Source organism: Rhinoraja longicauda, chromosome 21, assembly GCF_053455715.1.
Source record: "Rhinoraja longicauda isolate Sanriku21f chromosome 21, sRhiLon1.1, whole genome shotgun sequence".
Taxonomy (NCBI): domain Eukaryota; kingdom Metazoa; phylum Chordata; class Chondrichthyes; order Rajiformes; family Arhynchobatidae; genus Rhinoraja; species Rhinoraja longicauda.
Window position 1 is genome coordinate 11,872,572 of NC_135973.1, and position 21,734 is coordinate 11,894,305.

Sequence of the window (21,734 nt, forward strand, 5' to 3'; positions counted from 1 at the left end):
GAGCAGTAAGGTAGCGGTTTGCTAGTGCTCTGCATTGTGACTCCTTCCGTGATCTTTCCCCCCTCCCGCCCCCTCTGAGCTATTGGCTACATTTTCCCACCCTCCATTGTTGCAGATAATAGTCAATAGCTACTAACCAGACACTGAGTCACTTTTGTTCAGAGAGACTCAGTTCCACTAGTCCCTACCATCCAATATGAAGTCTGTACAGACTCTGAGTGGAATTTTCTGGTCAATATGTCTCGCGATACCAGAATTAAATGATTGCAAGAGCCTATTCTGTTTCAATTTTATTTACGACATCTCCTTTCTCATCTCTTGAGAATTTTCTGGTATGTTTCTGTTTACAATACGTAAACATCAACTGTAGTATGTAAATTATAAATGTTATTTTTGGCATTTAATGTTACTAACTGACCTCCCAAATTGTGCTCTTAGCTATAACCACCATGCAAATTAGTATCGGCAGTAATTTGTGACTTGCGATGGTAATGTTGTCATAAGGATCTTCTGACCTGTTTGCCTTGGCTCTTTATCATTCACGTTCTCTAAACATTACTTTCATTTTGAGGTTTCATCTAATATTTGAAGTTTCTCATTTCCCGATCAATGTCCTGACAACAGAGCCTGGTATACAATAAAATCAGTGGAGAGTGCCAGGTGCTATCCTCCCACAGACTCGCAGAGGGTTTGGCAAGTTCTATAAGCAGGTGGAGGGGGGAACTATAGAATGTGAGCTCCAACATTTCCATATTTATCTTGTCTCTGTCCTTTTCCAATTTGACTCATTTAACCAAATTTCTTTTCCTACCTTAGGTTCTGCTTTAGATCTTCATTTTGGTGACGTAAATGTTGCATCTCTTGATAAAGAATTAGAAGATCAAGATACTAGTGACATAGGAATAAAAGGTAATCACTGGAAAGTAATTTCATCCCTCACCAACACATCTACATTTACATCCAGGTCATTTATATATATCACAAACAGCAGAGGTCCCAGTACAGATCCTTGCAGAATTCCACTGGTCGCAGACTCCAACCAGAATACTTCACAATATATCACAAACCCTTGTCTTCCATGACTAAGACAGTTCTGAATCCATGCAGCCAAGTCATTATGAATCCAGTACATCTTAATCTTCTGGATCAGCTAACCGCGAGCGACCTTACCAAAAGCCTTACTAAAATCCATGTATACAACATCCACTGACCTACCTGCATCATTTTTTTTTCATCATCTCAAAAAACGCAATCAAGTTACTGAGACCTGTCATGTACAAAGCCATGCCGGCTATCCCTAATTAGCCGTTAAAGTGGCAAAGTAGTTGTGCTCATGCGCTCCAATTCTTAACTGAACACTGAGCGGCTTATGCCGTAGATCAAATAACAATGCTCGTTGGAAGCATTAACTTTTATAATGAATTGTATCTCCCTGACATCGTTGAAATGTTTTTTTCCCCAATACATTTATTTTGCTTTCACAGGTCAGAGACTATTGGGCAGTTCGGCTCCTGTAAATATTCCAGGATCTCTTGCTCGTTCTTCTTCTTTGCATTCTTCTTCATCCTTATCTGCCTCTCCACTTGGTTCCCTTTCCCAATCTTTCCTTTCATCCAGCATGGCTCCACAGCAACAGCAGCAATCAAAATCTGAGCATGCTCTCCTGGGCACTTCAGCTTCCTCGCACAGTTCCTTGGGTAAGTTATTGTAACATTTCCCACATCTCTTTTATGCATTTTGACTTCAATGGTTTTAAATCTACCAATATATTTAGAATAGTTCTTGCATTTTTTTCAGTAATACTTGTTATTCATTATCAAATAATGCTTCCTTGTGTAATGTACTGAACAGTTTTTAAGGACCAAACCATGACATCCTGTGTAAATCAGCATGCATTTAGCTCTTGGGTCCTTATAGTGTCAGCATATACGTTATCATGGTCTATAAAATCACAGAATTGTTCCTGCAGTGGTGGTGGCAATTTTCCCATTATGTCCTAATGTTCTCACAGAATAATCTATTCAGTCCTTCTGCCCTGTTCTTTTCTCATAGATCTGAAAAAATATTGTACCTCAGATCCCTATAAAGGTTTCTTTGAAAACCCTGATTGACTTAGTTACCACCATCCTTACAAGTGGTGAGCTCCAAATCATAACCATACTCTAGTGTATATTAAAGGAAAACTCCTTGGTGTCACTTTGAATTGATGTCACCTGCTTCTCCAAACATCTGCTGATTGTTACAGCTTCTCCCCATTCGCCCCTTTCTACGTTTATCATGCTTCTGTTCATCTTTGTCAAAATTCCTTTTAAACTTTGCTTCAAGTAGGATCCCATTTTCTTCAGTCTAATCTTACAACTGAAATCTCATTTGTGGGACCATTCCTACATTTCTTCCGTATCATTTTAGGCCTGTGCGTTCTTCCTAAAGTGTGGTGACAATAATTATATCGGATACTGGTATTTTATGAAGATCCGATATACTTTCCTGCTGCATGCCTCTATATGAATTCTAGGATCCTATGTGAAAATTATAATAAAAACTGGCAATCTGACATAAAATCAGGAAATACTTATCTGTTTGGGCAGCATTCGAGGAAAGAAAAGGTGAATTTAAGTCTTGAAGAAGTCTCCTGACCGACAACATGAACAGTTTCTCTTTCCACTAATGCTGTCTGACCTGCTGTGTGTTTCCAGCATTTTTTTAAATGTTTCATTCCAGGATCTGATATACTTCAATCCCTCCCTGAATGTGTCCTACCACCTTCAAGGATTGGGATTCCTGCACTCCTTAAATCTGTGCTTTTAGTCTATATTATCTCTCATGTCTTTCTGCCAAAATAAGTCACTTCACATTTCTCTTAAATTTCACTTGTCACTCTTCACCTGGCACATCTCTGTAACTTGGAGGATTTGTAAATTACAGAAAGATACACCATCATGAGGGAACTTGATGAGGTGGATGTGGAGAGGATGTTTCCTCTAACAAGAGAATGTAGAACTAGAGGTCGCTATTTGCACATGCAAGTCAGATGAAGCACAATTTTTTTTTCTGAGGTTTTAAGTTTTGGAACTCTCCCTCAAATGGTAGAAGCAGTGTTCAAATACTTTTCAGGCAGAGATTTATAGATTCTTGACAAACAAGAGGGAATAAAGTTACTAGGTGTTGGCAGAATTACATATTTGAGATTGCTATCAGATCAACTGTGATCTTATTGATTGGCAGAGCAGGCTTAAGGGGCCAATTGCCTTGCTCCTGCTGCTAATCCATCTATTCTATGCGCACAAAAAGCTGGAGTAACTCAGCAGGTCAGGCAGCATCTCGGGAGAAAAGGAATACGTGACGTTTCGGGTTGAGACCTTTTAGACTGAGAGTCAGGGGAAAGGGAAACGAGCGATAGAGACTCGGGGGAGGGGGGGTGGGGAAGGGAAACAAGAGATATATCTGACTCTCAGACCGAAGAAGTGTCTTGGCCTGAACGCCACCTATTCCTTTTCTCCAGAGATGCTGCTTGACCCGCTGACTTACTATAGCTTTTTGTCTATCTTCGGTTTAAACTAGCATCTGCAGTTCCTTCCTACATATTCTATGTGCACATTCATCCAGGGACACCAGATTTAGAAGTCCCACCCATTTTCTTTGTGAGAACAGCTTGCTCTGAAACCTTTGACTCTCTGCCTTGAAACCCTCTCATTGTTCCGGCACTGATATATCTTCAATCATTTCTGCTTTGCCTCTGTGTCATTGCATAAGTTGTCCTGGCCTATATGCCCTTCATCTGCTTAAGATTTACTGACTTTTATGTTAACTGGCATTATTTTCCTGTGATTTACAATTGTCCATCTTACTTCCCTTTTTACCTCTTTCAAGTTGCCGTGTTCTGCCCAGTTCTCACTTAAATTCTTCAAATGATATGTATCATACACCTTTTTTGTTTTATTCTCTATTTTCTGCCTCTTTTGTCATCCAGGGAGCTCTGCCTTTGGCTTCCCTAGCTTTGACTTTTGTGGGAATGTAAGCATCTTTAATGATTTTCTTTCCCAGTCCAGTTTTATCTGACACATGAACGGTCAGATTTTCCCCTTGTTCCATTGGTTAGCCCTCCTCCTTTTAAGTTATGATTTAGATTGAGAGGGGGTAAGAAAAAATCTAAATCTTTGATATTGTTTATAGTCACACGTCCACCTGGCTAACCATTAATTCTGTGGAAATAGATCCACCAAGGCATTCTTCTATATTAGGTCAAAAACCTACTGATCAAGAAGGTTCTCTTGAACAAATCTTAGTAACTCCTCCTTTACTCTGTCTTGGCAATTGAAGTGTAATATCTTTACATGCACATCAATCTGTTCCGGAGATTTTCTTTAGCTTCCTCTCACGATTTGCCATTTACAGAATATCCTCAAAAGCTTCATTGCGTCCTCTTCCTTAACTCATCGTTGACTCGCTCAAGGGTGACCCCTCTCTCCTTTCAGCGTTATTGTGTCAACTATAATTATTTTTCAGTGGTATCACCTTGCTTGCTTTTCTGCACATCTGTATCCAGAATTCTAAAATGTCCCATTCTACTTTTTTTTTCCAAGCCCTGTGTCAATTATTGTTGTTGCACCACATTTCTCGCATCTCTATTTGTGCCTGTAGCTCACCAACCGTGTTGACCGCACTTTGTGCATTATACACTTTCTAAACCCTCGATTGTCTTCTCAGTAGACTCACTTCATTTGCTCGAACCCAAGACACTCCTACTTCCTACTGTCATTCCAACTGCCACTTCCACTCCCTTATGTCACTTGTTCCTCACTCTTCCTTCTGCATACTGGTACCTGTTCTCCTGCCGACTTAGTCTAATGGTGGAAACACTCTCTCAAATTTGGCTAATGTTGATACTTGAGTCATGGAATTGGATGAAGGGAGAAATAGAGCACAGAACTGGATTAAGGAGCTTGAGAGGGCAGTACTGGGCGAGAGTGTGCGGAGGGCATTGCACTGGATTGTGACTTCAGTAGGACAAAACGGCATTATGCCTTGAATACAAAGAAATTAGGGAAATTAACCGAAAGAATATCAATAGCAATGTAGAGAATGAATGCAGGAAGCTGTTACTGCCATGCTGATTTTCCTTCAGAGCCAGGTTTTGTGGATGATGGGGCACCAGTATCAGAACCTGCATGTCATCTTATTGCCCCTCTTCCCCCATTGAATTGTGCATTTGAAATCTGTTTTCCTTCCATTAGGTTTGAATGGTGTTTCTGGAAGCATCTGGGATCATTTTGTTAGTGGTAATTTCTCTCCCAGTCCATCCCCTGTATTCAGTAGTAGTGCCACAACCACCACTGCTGGCTCTAGCAACAGTGAGCTCGCCAGAGTGCGGAGAGAACTTGAGGAGGCAAAACGGAAGATCAAACAGTGGGAAGACTCTTGGCAGCAAGTGAAGCAGGTGGGTGTGAAGGGGGTAGACATGCATTTCCAAATCTTTGGGACAAGTTCTTTAGAACTCTCCTTCCAACCAGATAATGGATATATGCTACAAATGACTAGGAAATGGGAATCATGTGCTGCAAAGGAATTGGAGAAGCATAAGTCACGCGATTCCACATTTACTAATGGATGTGTTTGATTTGCCTGAATGTTGGTAAGAGAATGTAGAAATGTTGCCTGTGGTGGGATGGCTCATACTTAAGAGAGGCTTGCATGGGCTTTATGTGAGTCATAATGTCTTCTCATTCTAGCTTATCTGTTAAGTTGTGATCATGTGTATCTTAGATGTGTGCTGTTGTTATTACGTGATTCCAATTACATGTAATAAACTAAAATGTGCTATCCTTTGTAACAAACCATGTAGCCAAATGGCTAGAAACATAGAAACATAGAAAATAGGTGCAGGAGTAGGCCCTTCGAGCCTGCACCGCCATTCAATATGATCATGGCTGATCATCCAGCTCAGTAGCCTGTACCTGCCTTCTCTCCATATCCCCTGATCCCTTTAGCAAAAAGGGCCACATCTAACTCCCTCTTAAATATAGCCAATGAACTGGCCTCAACTACCTTCTGTGGCAGAGAATTCCACAGACTCACCACTCTGTGTGAAGAAATGTTTTCTCATCTCGGTCCTAAAAGACTTCCCCCTTATCCTTAAGCTGTGACCCCTGGTTCTGGACTCCCCCAACATCGGGAACAATCTTCCCGCATCTAGCCTCTCCAACCCCTTAAGAATTTTATATGTTTCTATAAGATCCCCCCTCAGTCTTCTAAATTCCAGCGAGTACAAGCCCAGTCTATCCAGTCTTTCCTCATATGGAAGTCCCGCCATCCCAGGGATCAATCTGGTGAACCTTCTCTGTACTCCCTCTAAGGCAAGAACGTCTTTCCTCAGGTTAGGAGACCAAAACTGCACACAATACTCCAGGTGCGGTCTCACCAAGGCCCTGTACAACTGCAGCAGAACCCCGCTGCTCCTAAACTCAAATCCTCTTGCTATGAATGCCAACATACCATTCGCTTTCTTCACTGCCTGCTGCACCTGCATGCTTGCTTTCAATGACTGGTGCACCATGACACCCAGGTCACGTTGCATCTCCCCTTCTCCCAATCGGTCACCATTCAGGTAATACTCTGCTTTCCTGTTCTTGCCGCCAAAGTGGATAACCTCACATTTATCCACATTATATTGCATCTGCCATGCATTTGCCCACTCGCCTAATCAATCCAAGTCACTCTGCAGCCTCCTAGCATCCTCCTCGCAGCTAACACTGCCACCCAGCTTCGTGTCATCCGCAAACTTAGAGATGTTGCATTCAATTCCCTCGTCCAAATCATTAATATACACTGTAAATAACTGGGGTCCCAGCACTGAGCCTTGCGGTACCCCACTAGTCACTGCCTGCCATTCCGAAAAGGACCCGTTTATTCCTACTCTTTGCTTCCTGTCCGCCAACCAATTTTCTATCCACCTCAACACTGAACCCTCAATACCGTGTGCCTTAAGTTTGTACACCAATCTCCTATGTGGGACCTTGTCGAAGGCCTTCTGAAAGTCCAGATATAACACATCGACTGGTTCTCCCTTATCCACTCTACTAGTTACATCCTCGAAAAATTCCCTTCGTCAGACATGATTTGCCTTTGGTAAATCCATGCTGACTTTGTCCGATGATTTCACCACTTTCCAAATGTGACGCTATCACATCTTTAATAACTGACTCTAGCATTTTCCCCACTACCGATGTTAGGCTAACTGGTCTATAATTCCCCGTTTTCTCTCTCCCTCCCTTTTTAAAAAGTGGGGTTACATTAGCTACCCTCCAGTCCTCAGGAACTACTCCAGAATCTAAAGAGTTTTGAAAAATTATCACTAATGCATCCACTATTTCTGAGGCTACTTCCTTAAGCACTCTGGGGTGCAGCCTATCTGGCCCTGGGGATTTATCTGCCTTTAATCCATTTAATTTACCTAACACCACTTCCCGACTAACCTGGATTTCCCTCAGTTCCTCCATCTCATTAGACCCCCGGTCCCCCGCTATTTCCGGCAGACGGTTTATGCCTTCCTTAGTGAAGACAGAACCAAAGTATTTGTTCAATTGGTCTGCCATCTCCTTGTTCCCTATGATCAATTCACCTGTTTCCAACTGCAAGGGACCTACATTTGTCTTAACTAATCTTTTTCTCTTGACATATCTATAAAAGCTTTTGCAGTCAGTTTTTATGTTCCTTGCCAGTTTTCCCTCATAATCTATTTTCCCTTTCCTAATTAAGCCCTTTGTCCTCCTCTGCTGGACTCTGAATTTCTCCCAGTCCCCTGGTATGCTACTTTTTCTGGCTAATCTGTATGCTTCATCTTTTGTTTTAATACTATCCTTGATTTCCCTTGTTAGCCACAGATGCACTACCTTTCCTGGTTTGTTCTTTTGCCAAACTGGGATGAACACTTGTTGTACTTCATCCATGCGACCTTTAAATGCCTTCCATTGCATGTCCACCGTCAACCCTTTCAGCATCAATCGCCAGTCTATCTTGGACAATTCACGCCTCATACCCTCAAAGTTACCTTTCTTTAAGTTCAGAACACTTGTTTCTGTATCGACTTTGTCACTCTCCATCCTAATGAAGAACTCTACCATATTATGATCACTCTTGCCCAAGGGGCCTCGCACAACAAGACTGCTAACTAACCTTTCCTCATTACTCAATACCCAGTCTAGAATGGCCTGTTCTCTCGTTGGTTCCTCGACATGTTTTTTTAGAAAACCATCTCTCAAACATTCCAAGAAATCCTCTTCCTCAGCACCCCTGCCAGTTTGGTTCACCCAATCTATATGTAGATTGAAGTCACCCATTATAACTGCTGCACCTTTAGTGCACGCATTTCTAATTTCCTGCTTGATGCCATCCCCAACCTCACTACTGCTGTTAGGTGGCCTGTACACAACTCCCACTAGCGTTTTCTGCCCCTTAGTGTTTCGTAGCTCTACCCATATCGATTCCACTTCCTCCAAGCTAATGTCCTTCCTTTCCACTGCTTTAATCTCCTCTCTAACCAGTAACGCTACCCCACCTCCTTTTCCTTTCTGTCTATTCCGCCAGAATATAGAATATCCCTGGATGTTGAGCTCCCAGCCTTGGTCACCCTGGAGCCATGTCTCCGTAATCCCAACTATATCATAATCATTAATAACTATCTCCACATTTAATTCATCCACCTTATTACGTATACTCCTTGCATTGAGACACAAAGCCTTCAGGCTTGTTTTTACAACTCTCTTACCCCTTATACAATTATGTTGAAAAGTGGCCCTTTTTGATTTTTGCCCTGGATTTGTCTGCCTGCCACTTTTACTTTTCACCTTGCTACCTGTTGCTTCTACCCTCATTTTACACCCCTCTGTCTCTCTGCTCCTGCTCCCATCCCCCTGCCACATTAGTTTAAATCCTCCCCGACAGCACTAGCAAACACTCCCCCTAGGACATTGGTTCCATTCCAGCTCAGGTGCAGACCGTCCTGTTTGTACTGGTCCCACCTCTCCCAGAACTGGTTCCAATGTCCTAAAAATTTGAATCCCTCCCCCTTGCACCATTTTTCAAGCCACGTATTCATCTGAAATATCCTCCTATTCCTACTCTGACTAGCACGTGGCACTGGTAGTAATCCAGAGATTATTACCTTTGAGGTCCTACTTTTAAGTTTTTCTCCTAGCTCTCTAAATTCACCTTGTAGGACCTCATCCCGTTTTTTACCTAAATCGTTGGTGCCAATGTGCACCACGACAACTGGCTGCTCACCCTCCCCCTCCAGAATGTCCTGCAGCCGCTCAGAGATATCCCTGACCCTTGCACCAGGGAGGCAACATACCATCCTGGAGTCTCGTTTGCGGCCGCAGAAACGCCTATCTATTCCCCTTACAATTGAATCCCCTATCACTATAGCCCTTCCACTCTTTTTCCTCCCCTCTTTTGCCGCAGAGCCACCCACGGTGCCATGAACTTGGCTGCTGCTGCCTTCCCCTGATGAGCCATCTCCCCCAACAGTATCCAAAATGGCATATCTGCTTAGGAGGGAGATGACCGCAGGGGACTCCTGCACTACCTGCCTACTGCTACGCTGGCTAGTGGCCACCCGTTTCCTTTCTGTCCGCTTATCTTTTACCTGTGGTGTGGCCAACTCACTATACGTGCTATCCACGACCTTCTCAGCATCGTGGATGCTCCAGAATGAGTCCAACCGCAGCTCCAACCGTTCAATGCGGTTTGCCAGGAGCTGCACCTGGACACACTTCCTGCACATGTAGTCATCAGGGACACCAACAATATCCCTGATCTCCCACATGTTGCAGGATGAGCATTCCACGGGGCCGATTTCACCTGACATGTCTTACCCCCAAATTAAATCAAATCCCTCTTAATCCTTTAAACTGTACCTTTACTAAAAAGCACTGTACCTTTAACTCACTGAACCCTTAACTCACTGAACCCTTAACTCACTGAACCCTTAACTAAAAGTAGCTATAACTGAACAGTTAAATGACAATAACTGAACAACCATTCTCATTGATGCCAACACACCAGAGATTGACTTTACATTAGTGTTTTTGCAAGATTCTCACTGAGATCTTTGCGTTGTTAGTGCTTTGCTTCAGCCAATAGTTCCATTAGTGCAGTGTTGCTTCTTCAATCCCAGATTGAATGGTAAGATCATGAATTAGTGTTGAGCTGTGGATGCAGCATTTCTCAAAAACACAGTTGCGTTAGGTCACCAGTTTACTTTTGAGGATAAATTTAAGTTCATTAGAGTTGTGTTTTTCTTCCTCAGTTTGTTTTATGACATTGTTTCTCTAATCAGGCATGTGATGCATGGCAAAAGGAAGCTCTGGAAGCCAAAGAAAGGGCGAAGGTGGCTGATACCGACCGGCAAGTGGTAATACAACAGAAGGAAGAAGTGGATAAACAGCTAAAAAAGCTTCAAGAGGATTTCGATGCTTTATGTCATTCACCAAACTTTCCCCTTCTTAGAAATTATGGGGACATAGACAAGCTTCCTTTACCAAAGCTTCATTCTATACAAAGCCAATTACGTGCTGATTTGGACCTTGTAGATGGGGTGAGTTGGAACTTTTATTTAGCATGTAGAAAATAAAGGCGTAAAGTATATACACCTAAAAAAAAAAACTACTGCACTCATCCATTCTACACTTTGAAAGTACGTTACATTATTTACCAAACTAAGAATTCGGGATCCAAAGTATGACTGATTCTTTACGTAGCAGGAAACCATCAGTTTCATCTGGGATTAATTAGCTGATTTCTAGTCAACATATCACTGCTGGGACAGAAGAGAACACATAGAATCCCCACTCCATCTTGCTATACAATTGTTGGAAATGTGTGTTTGTTTTGCACGTGTGTATGCATATGTGACATTTTGTCCTGGATTGAATAGCACTTGGACAAATAATGCAACCTTGGCAGTGAAGAAATAACCAATGAATGCTGTCTTAAGGACTGCACCACAGTGAAAGTTAGCAACCTGTGTGGAGTAGGACAATAATAGTATCCGGCTTTAGACCTTATAATTTGTTACTCATCTCTTCCCTTGTGCTCAGAAAGTGGAACCTGAACAATGAAGCATTTTATTTTGGGTACCATAAACTGAAAATCAGACATGTTATTTGACCAGACCTTCAGGCCATCAGTTTCCTTGAATAGTAGGACTGTGATATCTTGCTGGAAGTTGAGGGGATGGGATTAATAGATATTGAGCTTGTAATGAACCAGAATATTTATTGCATCTTAAATGCATGGTGAACAAAAGTTTTAATCTAATTTTTACAAGCTTAAAAAAAACCATGTAGAATGTTATAAGCTTGGTAAAGAAATTGCTATATTCAAATCACAATTTATTTTTCATTCAATACAGGTAATATATCAGCTCCAGTCGAAGAAATGCATTGTATGCCAGGAACGTGACCGTTCTATATTACTCCAGCCTTGCCAGCATTATGTCCTCTGTGAGCACTGTGCACCTAACAAAATTGAATGTCCCTATTGTAAAACTAAAGTAATGAACTGGTGATGAATATATTCTAGGTACATGGAACTAGCCTTTTGAAGAACGACTACACTATTCTAACAAATCAAAGCTGTAGTGCCCCCCTTCATATTGGAAATATTTAAAATTACGCAGTGAGTACATCCTACCCTACAAAATACAGCATTTGTTTCTGTATTTATTTACTAATTATTTTAATACATATAAGCTCTTCTCTTTTCCCTGGGAAAACTTGCAATATGCATCTTGGTAAACCAGTTATTCACAGTAACTCCTTTGGTCTTTTCTTGAGCACGTTTAGCTATACAGTTTGCTTTAGTCCGACTGACGTGCTTTTTAGACTGTTGCTGCATTTCCATCACTTCTGAGTTTACAACTGGACCCTTACCGCATGTATTCAGAAAGAAAAATTGAAGTAAACTCTAGGCACTTCAGATATCAAGTTCTAGCGTAGGATCGACTTGCTGTGTATTTCCAATGAATACTGCATGCACAGCACTGCAGCTTTAGCATTTTTATGTTCTAGTATTTTACATATAAAATTTTAAAAGAAAAAAAAGACTAGGTTATGTGAAGAGGTTTAATTTCCTGTAAAGCACTTTGTTAACCTGGTTTTTTTCTTTTCGTTTAGAGGTTATAATAAATTGCTTTCAAGCTGCTTTGTAGTTTTTTTCAGAATATGTGATGATATAAAACTTTGTATGTGTATTGTGAAACCTATTAATAGATATTTGGTATTCCAATTCTTACTGTTAAATCATAGTAAAGTGAACATTGTTAGATTTCCTATTCTAATTAAGTACAATTATAAATATTAGTATTGTGCAACTTGCTAGGATTTTTACATTTTTCAATTTATAAATTAAATGCAAAATTTTAATGCTTAAAAGGATAACCAGCAGCAATTTCATACAGGCACATATGCTAAACTAAGCAAACAAATAGTCTGAAGAGACGTTTGCTATTTTATATAATAAAATGAACCAGTCTTTTTTTTCCTCCAAAGTGAGCTGTATTGACCAGCTTGTGGTTGGAGGTTTTGTAGCTAGCATCATGAAAGTTTTTAATGAGTTGTTTCTTTTCTTCTCTGTTGGTGCAACTCCTAGCCTTGTAAGTATTTTAAATGATTATCTAATTTCTGGCCACTGTTACCAAGTGCCTTCTGCCTTGCCTAAATCTAAATTGCAATGACAACTTTTGTCAGACAGGCAAAGGTACTTTGATGTGAGATCTTTGCACTGATTATATATATATATATATATATATATATATATATATATATATATATATACACACACACACACATACATTTATATTTAAATATATAATTAATGCGAAACCACAGACCAGCTTTCTCTTAACTGAAAAGAGGTAAGGTGCATAAAATTCAGGATGAAACCATACTGATAGTGGATGTTTTGAAATTTCCACCACTTCTTGTTCTGTGATTTTTGAGTATACTTGTTACTGGAGGGCTAAGACATGTGCTCTCCTTTACATTTGTCACTTAATTGAACAGCATTGTATGTACAAGTTATAAATAAGAATGAAATAACTGACCTATTACTGTGTTGATTTAAATTATTTGTCTTCACTTCTTGTCATTCTGTATTAGAAGTCCATTGATAATATTGCCAACAAAGTGTTGAAATGCTGATCAGTGATGTTCAGAGAAACTAGTGTAGTTAAGTGAATGGATCATGAAATGCCATCATTAATGAATTGTGTACAGATCTCTGTATTTTTTAATCTAATTTGCATTGGGACATGAGTATTGCTAAGCACCACGTGCAAATGGAGAGAAGCCCTGGTCCTTGCTGGAATATCCTTACGACATAACCTAGGGAGTGCCATAAAAAAAACGATAAGGTCCAGTTCTGAGTAGAAGCTAATGGTTATAGTCTTGAAAACTAATGTCACTACCAATCGTATTTAAACTTGCACCAGATCAGCTTCCTGGCTTAAAAGAAATTCGAACTAAGGCAGGAGCTGACCCCAATTTTTAATAATGTTAACAGTAACATGTAATCAACCTAACTTTAATTCTCATTTGTCTATTATATAACTATGGCTTTATGTGAAAATCTTTCATTTCTATGAATATCAATTGTATTTTGAATATTGAATTAACATATGCAAGGAAAAAAAACCTTAAGCAGTCAGAATTAATTATTTAAATGTAAAACAAAGAACTGAAGATGCTGGTTTATATCAAAGATAGACACAAAGTGCTGGAGTAACTCAGCTGGTCAAGCAGCATATCTGGAGAAAAAGGATGGGTGACGTTTCGGATTGGTGCCCTTCTGAGCAGAGCACCAAGGCCCATTCCATGTATGTGTACATACTTAGCCAATAAACTTATTCAATTCAATTCTTCAGACTGGAACTGATTAGAGAATTCAGTGTTCGTACCTCTGGGTTTTCGGCTACTCAAGCGAATTTCGCTTGTGTAGCTTACAAGCCAGTGATATGAAAGTTGAATTCTCTCATTTTAAGTAACTTCTACCTTCACTCCCCCTTTCCCCCTTCCTCCGCCCTAGTTGTTTAACCAGTTCCAATTCACCATATTGTATCTCTCTTGAGATCACGCCTTCCCTGGCCACCATTGGCCTACCAGGCACCACCCTGCTTGAGGTCATTTGTGGCCGACTGATTAGTTCTGGTCTTTTCTCACTTCTAGTTCTTCATCACCCCACCCCCTAGTCTCATTCTGAAGAAGGGCTCCGACCCAAAACGTCACCCATTCTTTTTCTCCAGAGATGCTGCCTGACCCGCTGAGTTACTCCAACACTTTGTGTCTATCTTAATTAATTAAATGTTCCTTTTTAGACTTAAGTTTAGGATTCTCTTCAAAGGGTGGGTATATTGTTGATAGTCCAGTGACCTAACTCTGTATAGTACTTTGTTCAAGACCAACTTCATAGCACATGAAACACACTGCCATTAACCCTTCAATGTATTTGTAAGTTTGCAGTAAACCGAGCAAATTGTGCTCTGGCACACAGTAGATTTGGAGATTGTTTTCATCGTGTCATTTAACTCGGGTTTGAATTTCCATCCCTGAACAAATTTTGTATGCACATCAATGTTAACGTTACAACTAATGAGAAATGCATCTCAGGCAATACAAATTTAGCATGTGAAATTTATTTAAAATCTCCATTTACCAAAACCTCAACCCCTCGACAAGCTCTAGAAGACATGTATTGGCTATTGCTGGGCTATGTGCACAAACCAAACAAGCACTTGGCACTTTGGTGAAGTGTTATAATGGATTTCTGGATCACACGTAGTCTTTGCCAAAGAACCTTTCTGTATAGCAATTTATTATCTGTAGTTTTAACATGTATATACTAAACGGTAGCTCGTTCTAGGCAGAATTGCTGAAACAGTGACCAAAATTAGAAATTTTAATTCTGTATTGTGTTCTCAATAAGGGAAAAAAGATTCCACATTTTGTATAAAAATGAAGCTTATTACATGAAATGCTCTTTGTTCACAGACTGCTAACATTTCTTTAAAAAGAATGTAGATTGTGTGGAGTCCTGCGAATACAAGTTGTATTGGGGGAAATATAGCAACCACAGAAGCAGTTCATAATTTGCCGTTTACTTTCATCTATTCAAGATTATTGTGAAGAAAAATTTTGCTTGGTATTTTTTTTTCCAAAAGAAATAGTGGCCATATGCATCAATGCTTAATTAAATTGCTTATAAGAATTTTGTCGTTTTTTTGTATTGATACATGTTAATGGTTAAGCCTATTACATATTAATGCTTGTGCACTACTGTTGGCATTCATGAGGAACTATGTAACTAAACTCGTTCATTACTGCATGAACTGTACTCTGCCATCATTGCGATGGGAAAACAATAATTTTGAAAAACAAACCCCATTTATTTTCACTTTGTGGGCTGGATATCCATCATTGATGCGTAGTGTCCATTGCATATTTGAATTCGCTCCCTTTTCTCAGACCTAACAATTCGGCCAGCATCTAGTAAGTGGAAGGAAACAGTGTAACAGGCAAAATGAGAGCTAATATAAATCAGTATTAAGAATTAATGTCACGTTAGAATAAGATTATCAATTAAGTCTAAAATTGAGATGCCAATTTCTTAATGGCCTTCTCAAAATACATCCATTAGCTGCCTTTGCCAAAGACTTCAGTAAAGATAACCGGAATGCCAGACTACTTGGTTTTATTGTTTTCCCACTCTGTCACTTCAATCTTGTAGGTCAATTTTGCAACAGATGACAATGTTATGCATAAAGCCCAATCGATTTGCTTAAAATTCCTAAAGTGGCATGTTTTGCAAACCTATGTTTCAAAGTTATGTCAACAGCCCGGACGGACTTGCACTACCACCCAGATTCTGCACACATTTTCATGAGATAGTGGTCACTGTTCTAGTTGAATTCTTGTCCGACCAGCCATAGATGTAAAATCTAACTTTGCATTTTCTGTTCTTTGCATCCATGTCAGATTTGTACCAAAGCTCGTACATTACTGCAGCAATTAACAGTTTAATCACATTCTAAATCTACAGAGCACAGGGGATCAACCAAGCAGAATTCATCTCTATATCGGTTTCTTTCTTCCTAATCCCTGTCGAAGCCACAAATGACAAAATACTTTACAAGTAGATCGAATCAAAGGGGATGTATTCAGCAGAAACAAAATAGTGTGAAGGTGTTGGTCCTAAAAGTGCCCATTCGTCCATTGTTTCGCCCCCATTAATTCTCTGCAAGAAAGGGACTAAATTGAGGCAGGGACCTAGACAGCTCCATTACAACAATATGAAATGGTTTGGGAGATGTCAAGTGATCCAGGACTGTGAAAGAGTATAAACTACTGCCTCACAACACCAGCTGACCACTTGCCCTATTGGCAACCCCACTACTTAGCACTATTGTAACTTCTGTGTAAGTGAGAACCCAATTACTTACCATTAAAGCAAAATTGGAAATCCAAAGTTACGGTTGCAGAACATTTAATCAGAAACATGACACTTTGGAACACAAATAATCCCAAATAATACAGTGAACTAGTGTTCAAGTCTTTTTCTTAGCTCCTTGTTGATAGTGAAACGTAATTGTACGTACTAAATGTAAATTTTCTCTTGCCTGCACACTCTATGCTAGATGTTAAATGTGAAGTATGCACAGAAATAACCCATGCAATAAATGGTTTGCATTAATGGTGCCAAATTGATAGGGAAGTGTAAATGATCAACAAAGAGTATTTAGAGAGAAACTTAGTGCCAAAACTGCCTTAAGAGCCACTCAACCATTTAATGCCGAATTAAGATGCCCCCATCCCCAAGAAAACAATATTTTAAAAAATTGGCCCAACAATGTCACAACAATATTTTTAATTAAAAATATCTAAACGTCTGCTGCCCTCCATATTGAATGGACTTAAGTAGAATTTTAGGTTTGGTCATTCAAGACCAGGAAGCTGGAACAGTTGCATGCAGTGTGGTAACGAACGAATTGCTGAAATTCCCATAGTGAGTAGCTTGTCATTTGTTGTACAACGGTTGAAATTAATCTGTCCCAGGCATGTGAAGTCACTGAATGTGTGTTGGTATACAAACTATTTCCCCATAAAATGGTTAACTCTAGTGTGCAATGTTTCCAAAATGAATTAGCATTCTCCACCAGCATGACATATTTCAAGAGTTATGAAGTGCAAGGATATATACCAAATGCTTAAAAGGTAGGGTTAGGTGAGGTCACCCTTTACAATCACCACAATCATGATGGGCTGAAATACCAACTATTTTACAATTGTTTTAAAATTGTAACAATCTACAATTATATATAGTTCAGTGGGATCTCGGATGGTTGATGTGATTTACCAGTTGTATTGCTTCAAGCGGGCTAATTTGATTTTATTGAGACGGGAAGAGTAAAGTTAATTCCCAATTATATTCCATGCCATTGCCTTTATTTGATACTTCTCTTTCCTCTTTGTACCTGGACCTTTTGCTACTGGTTAATTCTCTGTTAACGAAGAGGATGAGATTAGTGTAGATCCTTCACATTGATTACATCCTTTGTCGAATTCATTAGCTGTGCTCCCAGACTTCCCTGTCAGCCCCCAGCAGAAGTGCTGCAATTCAGTATGTGAATATGCTTGTATCCTCCCTATGAGTGATATGCTTTGTTGCTCCTCAGTAATTGTGTTTTAAGGCTCACTTATTACAGTACAGAAATAACTTGCTGCTAATTCTGTGGCTGTTGCAGTAATAACTATTTTCTGCAGGGTTTGTAAAGTGAGTTAAATTGTTATATCTAATGAAGAATATAAATTTTAATGTGCTCGGCTTTGATTTATACAAAAAGAAATTATTATGGGCAAGAATAGTGAATCAATAATAAATAGTGAACATTTTAATGTTGTATTACTTTACCTTGGTATTTTTAATTTTTATCTGCCAGAATTTTTCATTGAAACAAATTGGATTTGGTATGTTAGCCCATAATTGTCATATGACAGATGTGATGAAATGGCTAATGAAAGAGTCTAACCATCTTGGACCTGACAGTAGTAATTCCATTGAAGTAAATGAATGGAGTAAAAGTGATTTCAGTCTTAAGATCATAATTTTACTGCAATTTTTTAATTTCTGAATGGGATTAGTTTCTATGTGAACACACTTTCAGAATCTTTATATGCAAGTTCCTCAGCCTGGGAAGAGCAATGAAATGGGAGGGGGGAAACTCATTTTCTCAGGGTATAAGGAACAATCTGTAAACCATTCTGTAGCAGTCAAGCTGCATTTTTAGATCTGTTTATTTTGTAAGCTCTTTGAATGGGAATAATATGCCATGGGTAACAGGCATGATGGGCTGTTAGAAAAAAAATCCAGCAAGTGGGTAGTTGTGCTAGTTTTTGTGCACATCACCACTTAATAGAAAATGAAATACCCAATTAGCCCCTTCCATTTTTACCCCAATCATAAATAATTGTGTACGTCTCTTGCAGCATTTTTGTTTAAATCAAGAGGGCATACAAGACTGACCAGTCTCGAACTTCTTTACACGGGTAGCATACAGCTAAACCAGTGAATAGTTACTTTGTATCTGTACAAATAATTAATTCAGCCATCGTGTTCTGGAATTTTGACATTTGAGAAAATCGTAAGGTGCAAGAATTCAGTGACATTACTGGCAAAAATGTATTGCATTAGTAACATATCCCTGACTCTGTGATTTATGTATTGATGTGGAATAGCTCATATCTTAACTAGTGTCTAAATATTACTGAAATATTGTCTTGGTATATTAATTTTTTTGTGGTCAAAGCAAGACCTTAATTGAATATTATGGGATTTTTTTTCATTTTGTGTATTAATTTATGGAAGCCTGTTGTATGCAGTCTAGGTGATTGTGCACAAACAATGGTTATCTGAATGGAATGTTCTTATAGAAGGTATTTATAAATGCATAATCATTTTACTCTAGTTCATTGTTTAAATTGTTAACACTTGTTAAGATTTTTACACTATAGCATTTATGCAGTGGTTTACAGAATTCATGGAATTATTTTTATTATCAATATGGGAATTAAAATAATTTTTGATCCTCAAATTGCTCTTATCTTGTCTTCTCGACTCCTTTTATTCTTAAGACTTTTAAACAAGAAATATATTCCGTACGACTTCATCCTGTTTCACTCGTTTTGTCCAACTGCCTGTGTTCTGCGCTGAAATTTGGGGTTCACTTGGCTGCTTTTTTTTTTTAAAGTCCAGTGAGTGGGTCGTTGAGTACCTTATCCCCTCTATTCCCTAATACAGAGCCAAACTTAGTTAAAACATTTAAGTGATCTGGTATGGTTAAAGACAAAATAAGTTTGGTTGGCTATTCTGATACATCAATTCTATTCTGAGGGGGAGGGAATGACCTTTACAAGTTTCCTTTGAATCCAATTCCTCAATTTGAGGGGACTGCAAGTATGAAACCTCTATGAAGAATTGTGCAGTTCTATGCACTTAGAACTTGACATGTAATCACCTTGGTGTATCCAATAAACAAACCCCTTTCATTGTGGTCCTCAGCAAACTGAGGCTAGCTGTAGACAGAACTAATCTGGGGGACTGGTATAATTGCACTTGCTGTCATTTTGGATATTTTAAACCAGATTAGAGGTGCCAGCAGTTTCCAAAGGAAGGTTAGATAAATAGTTGGGGGTTTCTTTCAATGTCACATTAATGTTGGTAGCGCCATGTTCTGCACTGTGGGGTTGAGATGCTAAAATAAGCATAAAAATGGTTGGGTGTTTTTAACCCCTGGTAGATCTTCAATCTGGAGTTGCAGATTAAGATCGCATCAGTGGTTAATTCTCCTATGCAGTAGAAACCATTCATTTGGCAGTAGCACACCATACTGGCTTTGTTCCATGAAGCAAGTAGATGCAATGGTACAAGAGCGAATCTTTGAACATTCTCTAACATCCTATAAAAATGTTTTTTTATGCCAATCCTACAGCATGGAAACAGGCCCTTCAGTTCTGGTACATGCTCACCGTTATCCCTGTCATAGCTTGGTTCATTTGGCCCATATCCTTCTAACCCTTTCCTATCCAGCTACTTGTCCAAATTACCTTTCAATATACATTATTGTACCTGCCTCAACTAATTTCGATGGCAGTTCGTTCCATATACCAACTACCTTGTGGATAGATGCCCCTCACATTCCTATTAAAATTTTCCCCTCTCACCTAATATGCCTTCTGGTAGCATACCTTGGGTAGGGAAAACACAGAATTTCACTATGACTTGTGACAATAATGTATTCATTCAAACAACAAACTGCAAAATTCTGGTTGGTGCAAATGGCCACAAAGTGCTGGAGTAACTTGGTGGATCAGGCAGCATTGCTGGAGAACATGGATAGGTGATATTCTGGGTAAGACTGGCCCTTTAGTTCTTAATTTTCCCTACCCTGGGGTGAAAAGACTGCATTCTCCTTATCTCTGCCCCTCATCATTTTTATGCACTTCTACAGTTGGCTAAAACTGAACACCAAGTTCCAGCATCTTGTACAATTTAAACTATTTCAAAAGCTGCCTTCGCCACTCTAATCTACGTGCGATGTCACTCAGGGAATTATGCACCTTAAATCCTAAATCCCTCACCTTTACAACATTCGCAGAGGCTCGACAATTGCCCTGGTTCGATTTACTAAAATGCAACACTCCTCACTTAACGGAATTAAACGCCATTTGCCATTCTTTAGCCCACTTACCCCGCTCAAGAACTCGCTATAATTCTTGACAACAATCTTCACTGTCAAACGTGCCATACATTTTAGTGTCATCTTCATTTTGAGCGAAAGTGTACTGGCTTAAACGACTGGAACAGTGGCCGATCGCTAACACGGGACGGAGACGAACGCTGAGATGCACCGATGATGTCGCCAACCTTCAAGGTGATAAAAAGTTTGCTCAACTTGCGATTGAGAGTACCGCAAAAAAAAAAAAAAATAGACGTAGGGAAGACAGAGTGGTTGTGTACTTAAGTTTATTTAGCTTGTTTCCGCTAGAACAAATGTGCATCTCTGATGTGAAGGGTCTCGACCCGAAACGTTACCTATTCTTTCTCTCCTGAGATGCCTCCAGCATTTTGTGTCTATCTATGTAATGCCACCTTGGGATATTCCCTAAAACTGCAGCTTGTGAATTACTTTTTGTTAATGCAGACACTCGCAAGAAATGCAACGTCCAAATCGCACACAGCAAATTCTCACAAATGATCCCGTGATTTTTTTGAGCCAAAAAGTAAGGAATTTACAACTGAAAATAGTTTGGTCCAGATTACCCCATCATTAGATTGTTGTTCAAAGGGAAGCCTTCTGAGCCACATCCTGTCAGTCCAATTCGACGATTGTGCTGGAGATAGGATGTGCTTTATTTATGGCTGGGGCAGGCAGTCATTCACAGCAGGCTGCAGCACAACTGCGTATATGGGGGTGGGGGGTGGAGGGAGTGAGTGAGTGAGTGTGAGTGAGTGAGTAGAGAGAGTAGAGGGAGTGTGGTTCTTCCTGCGCGGGTTCCCGGCCTTTAGGTCGCCAGTTATGTCTGGCTGTGTGGGGGGGGTTTCAACGCTGCGATGCTGATCGCTGTTTCTGACTGAGCAACAGCATTGTATGGCCAACAGAAGTCCTGCAATCGGTTGGGGATGGA

The 21,734-nt window shown here is 39.8% G+C and overlaps 1 protein-coding gene across 7 annotated transcripts in view; it reads left to right on the forward strand.

Annotated features, from left to right (window-relative positions):
• Positions 1-19,110, forward strand: part of unkl (unk like zinc finger) — a 77,046-nt gene extending 57,936 nt beyond the window's left edge. For all 7 annotated transcript variants that reach the window (XM_078417762.1, XM_078417761.1, XM_078417763.1 and 4 more), the window contains 5 exons: positions 817-909; positions 1,485-1,697; positions 5,235-5,437; positions 10,337-10,594; positions 11,411-19,110. In XM_078417762.1, coding sequence (XP_078273888.1) covers positions 817-909; positions 1,485-1,697; positions 5,235-5,437; positions 10,337-10,594; positions 11,411-11,566 — 923 coding nt within the window. In that variant the 3' untranslated portion in view covers positions 11,567-19,110. The remainder of the gene's footprint in view (positions 1-816; positions 910-1,484; positions 1,698-5,234; positions 5,438-10,336; positions 10,595-11,410) is intronic.
• The last annotated feature ends 2,624 nt before the right edge of the window (positions 19,111-21,734 follow it).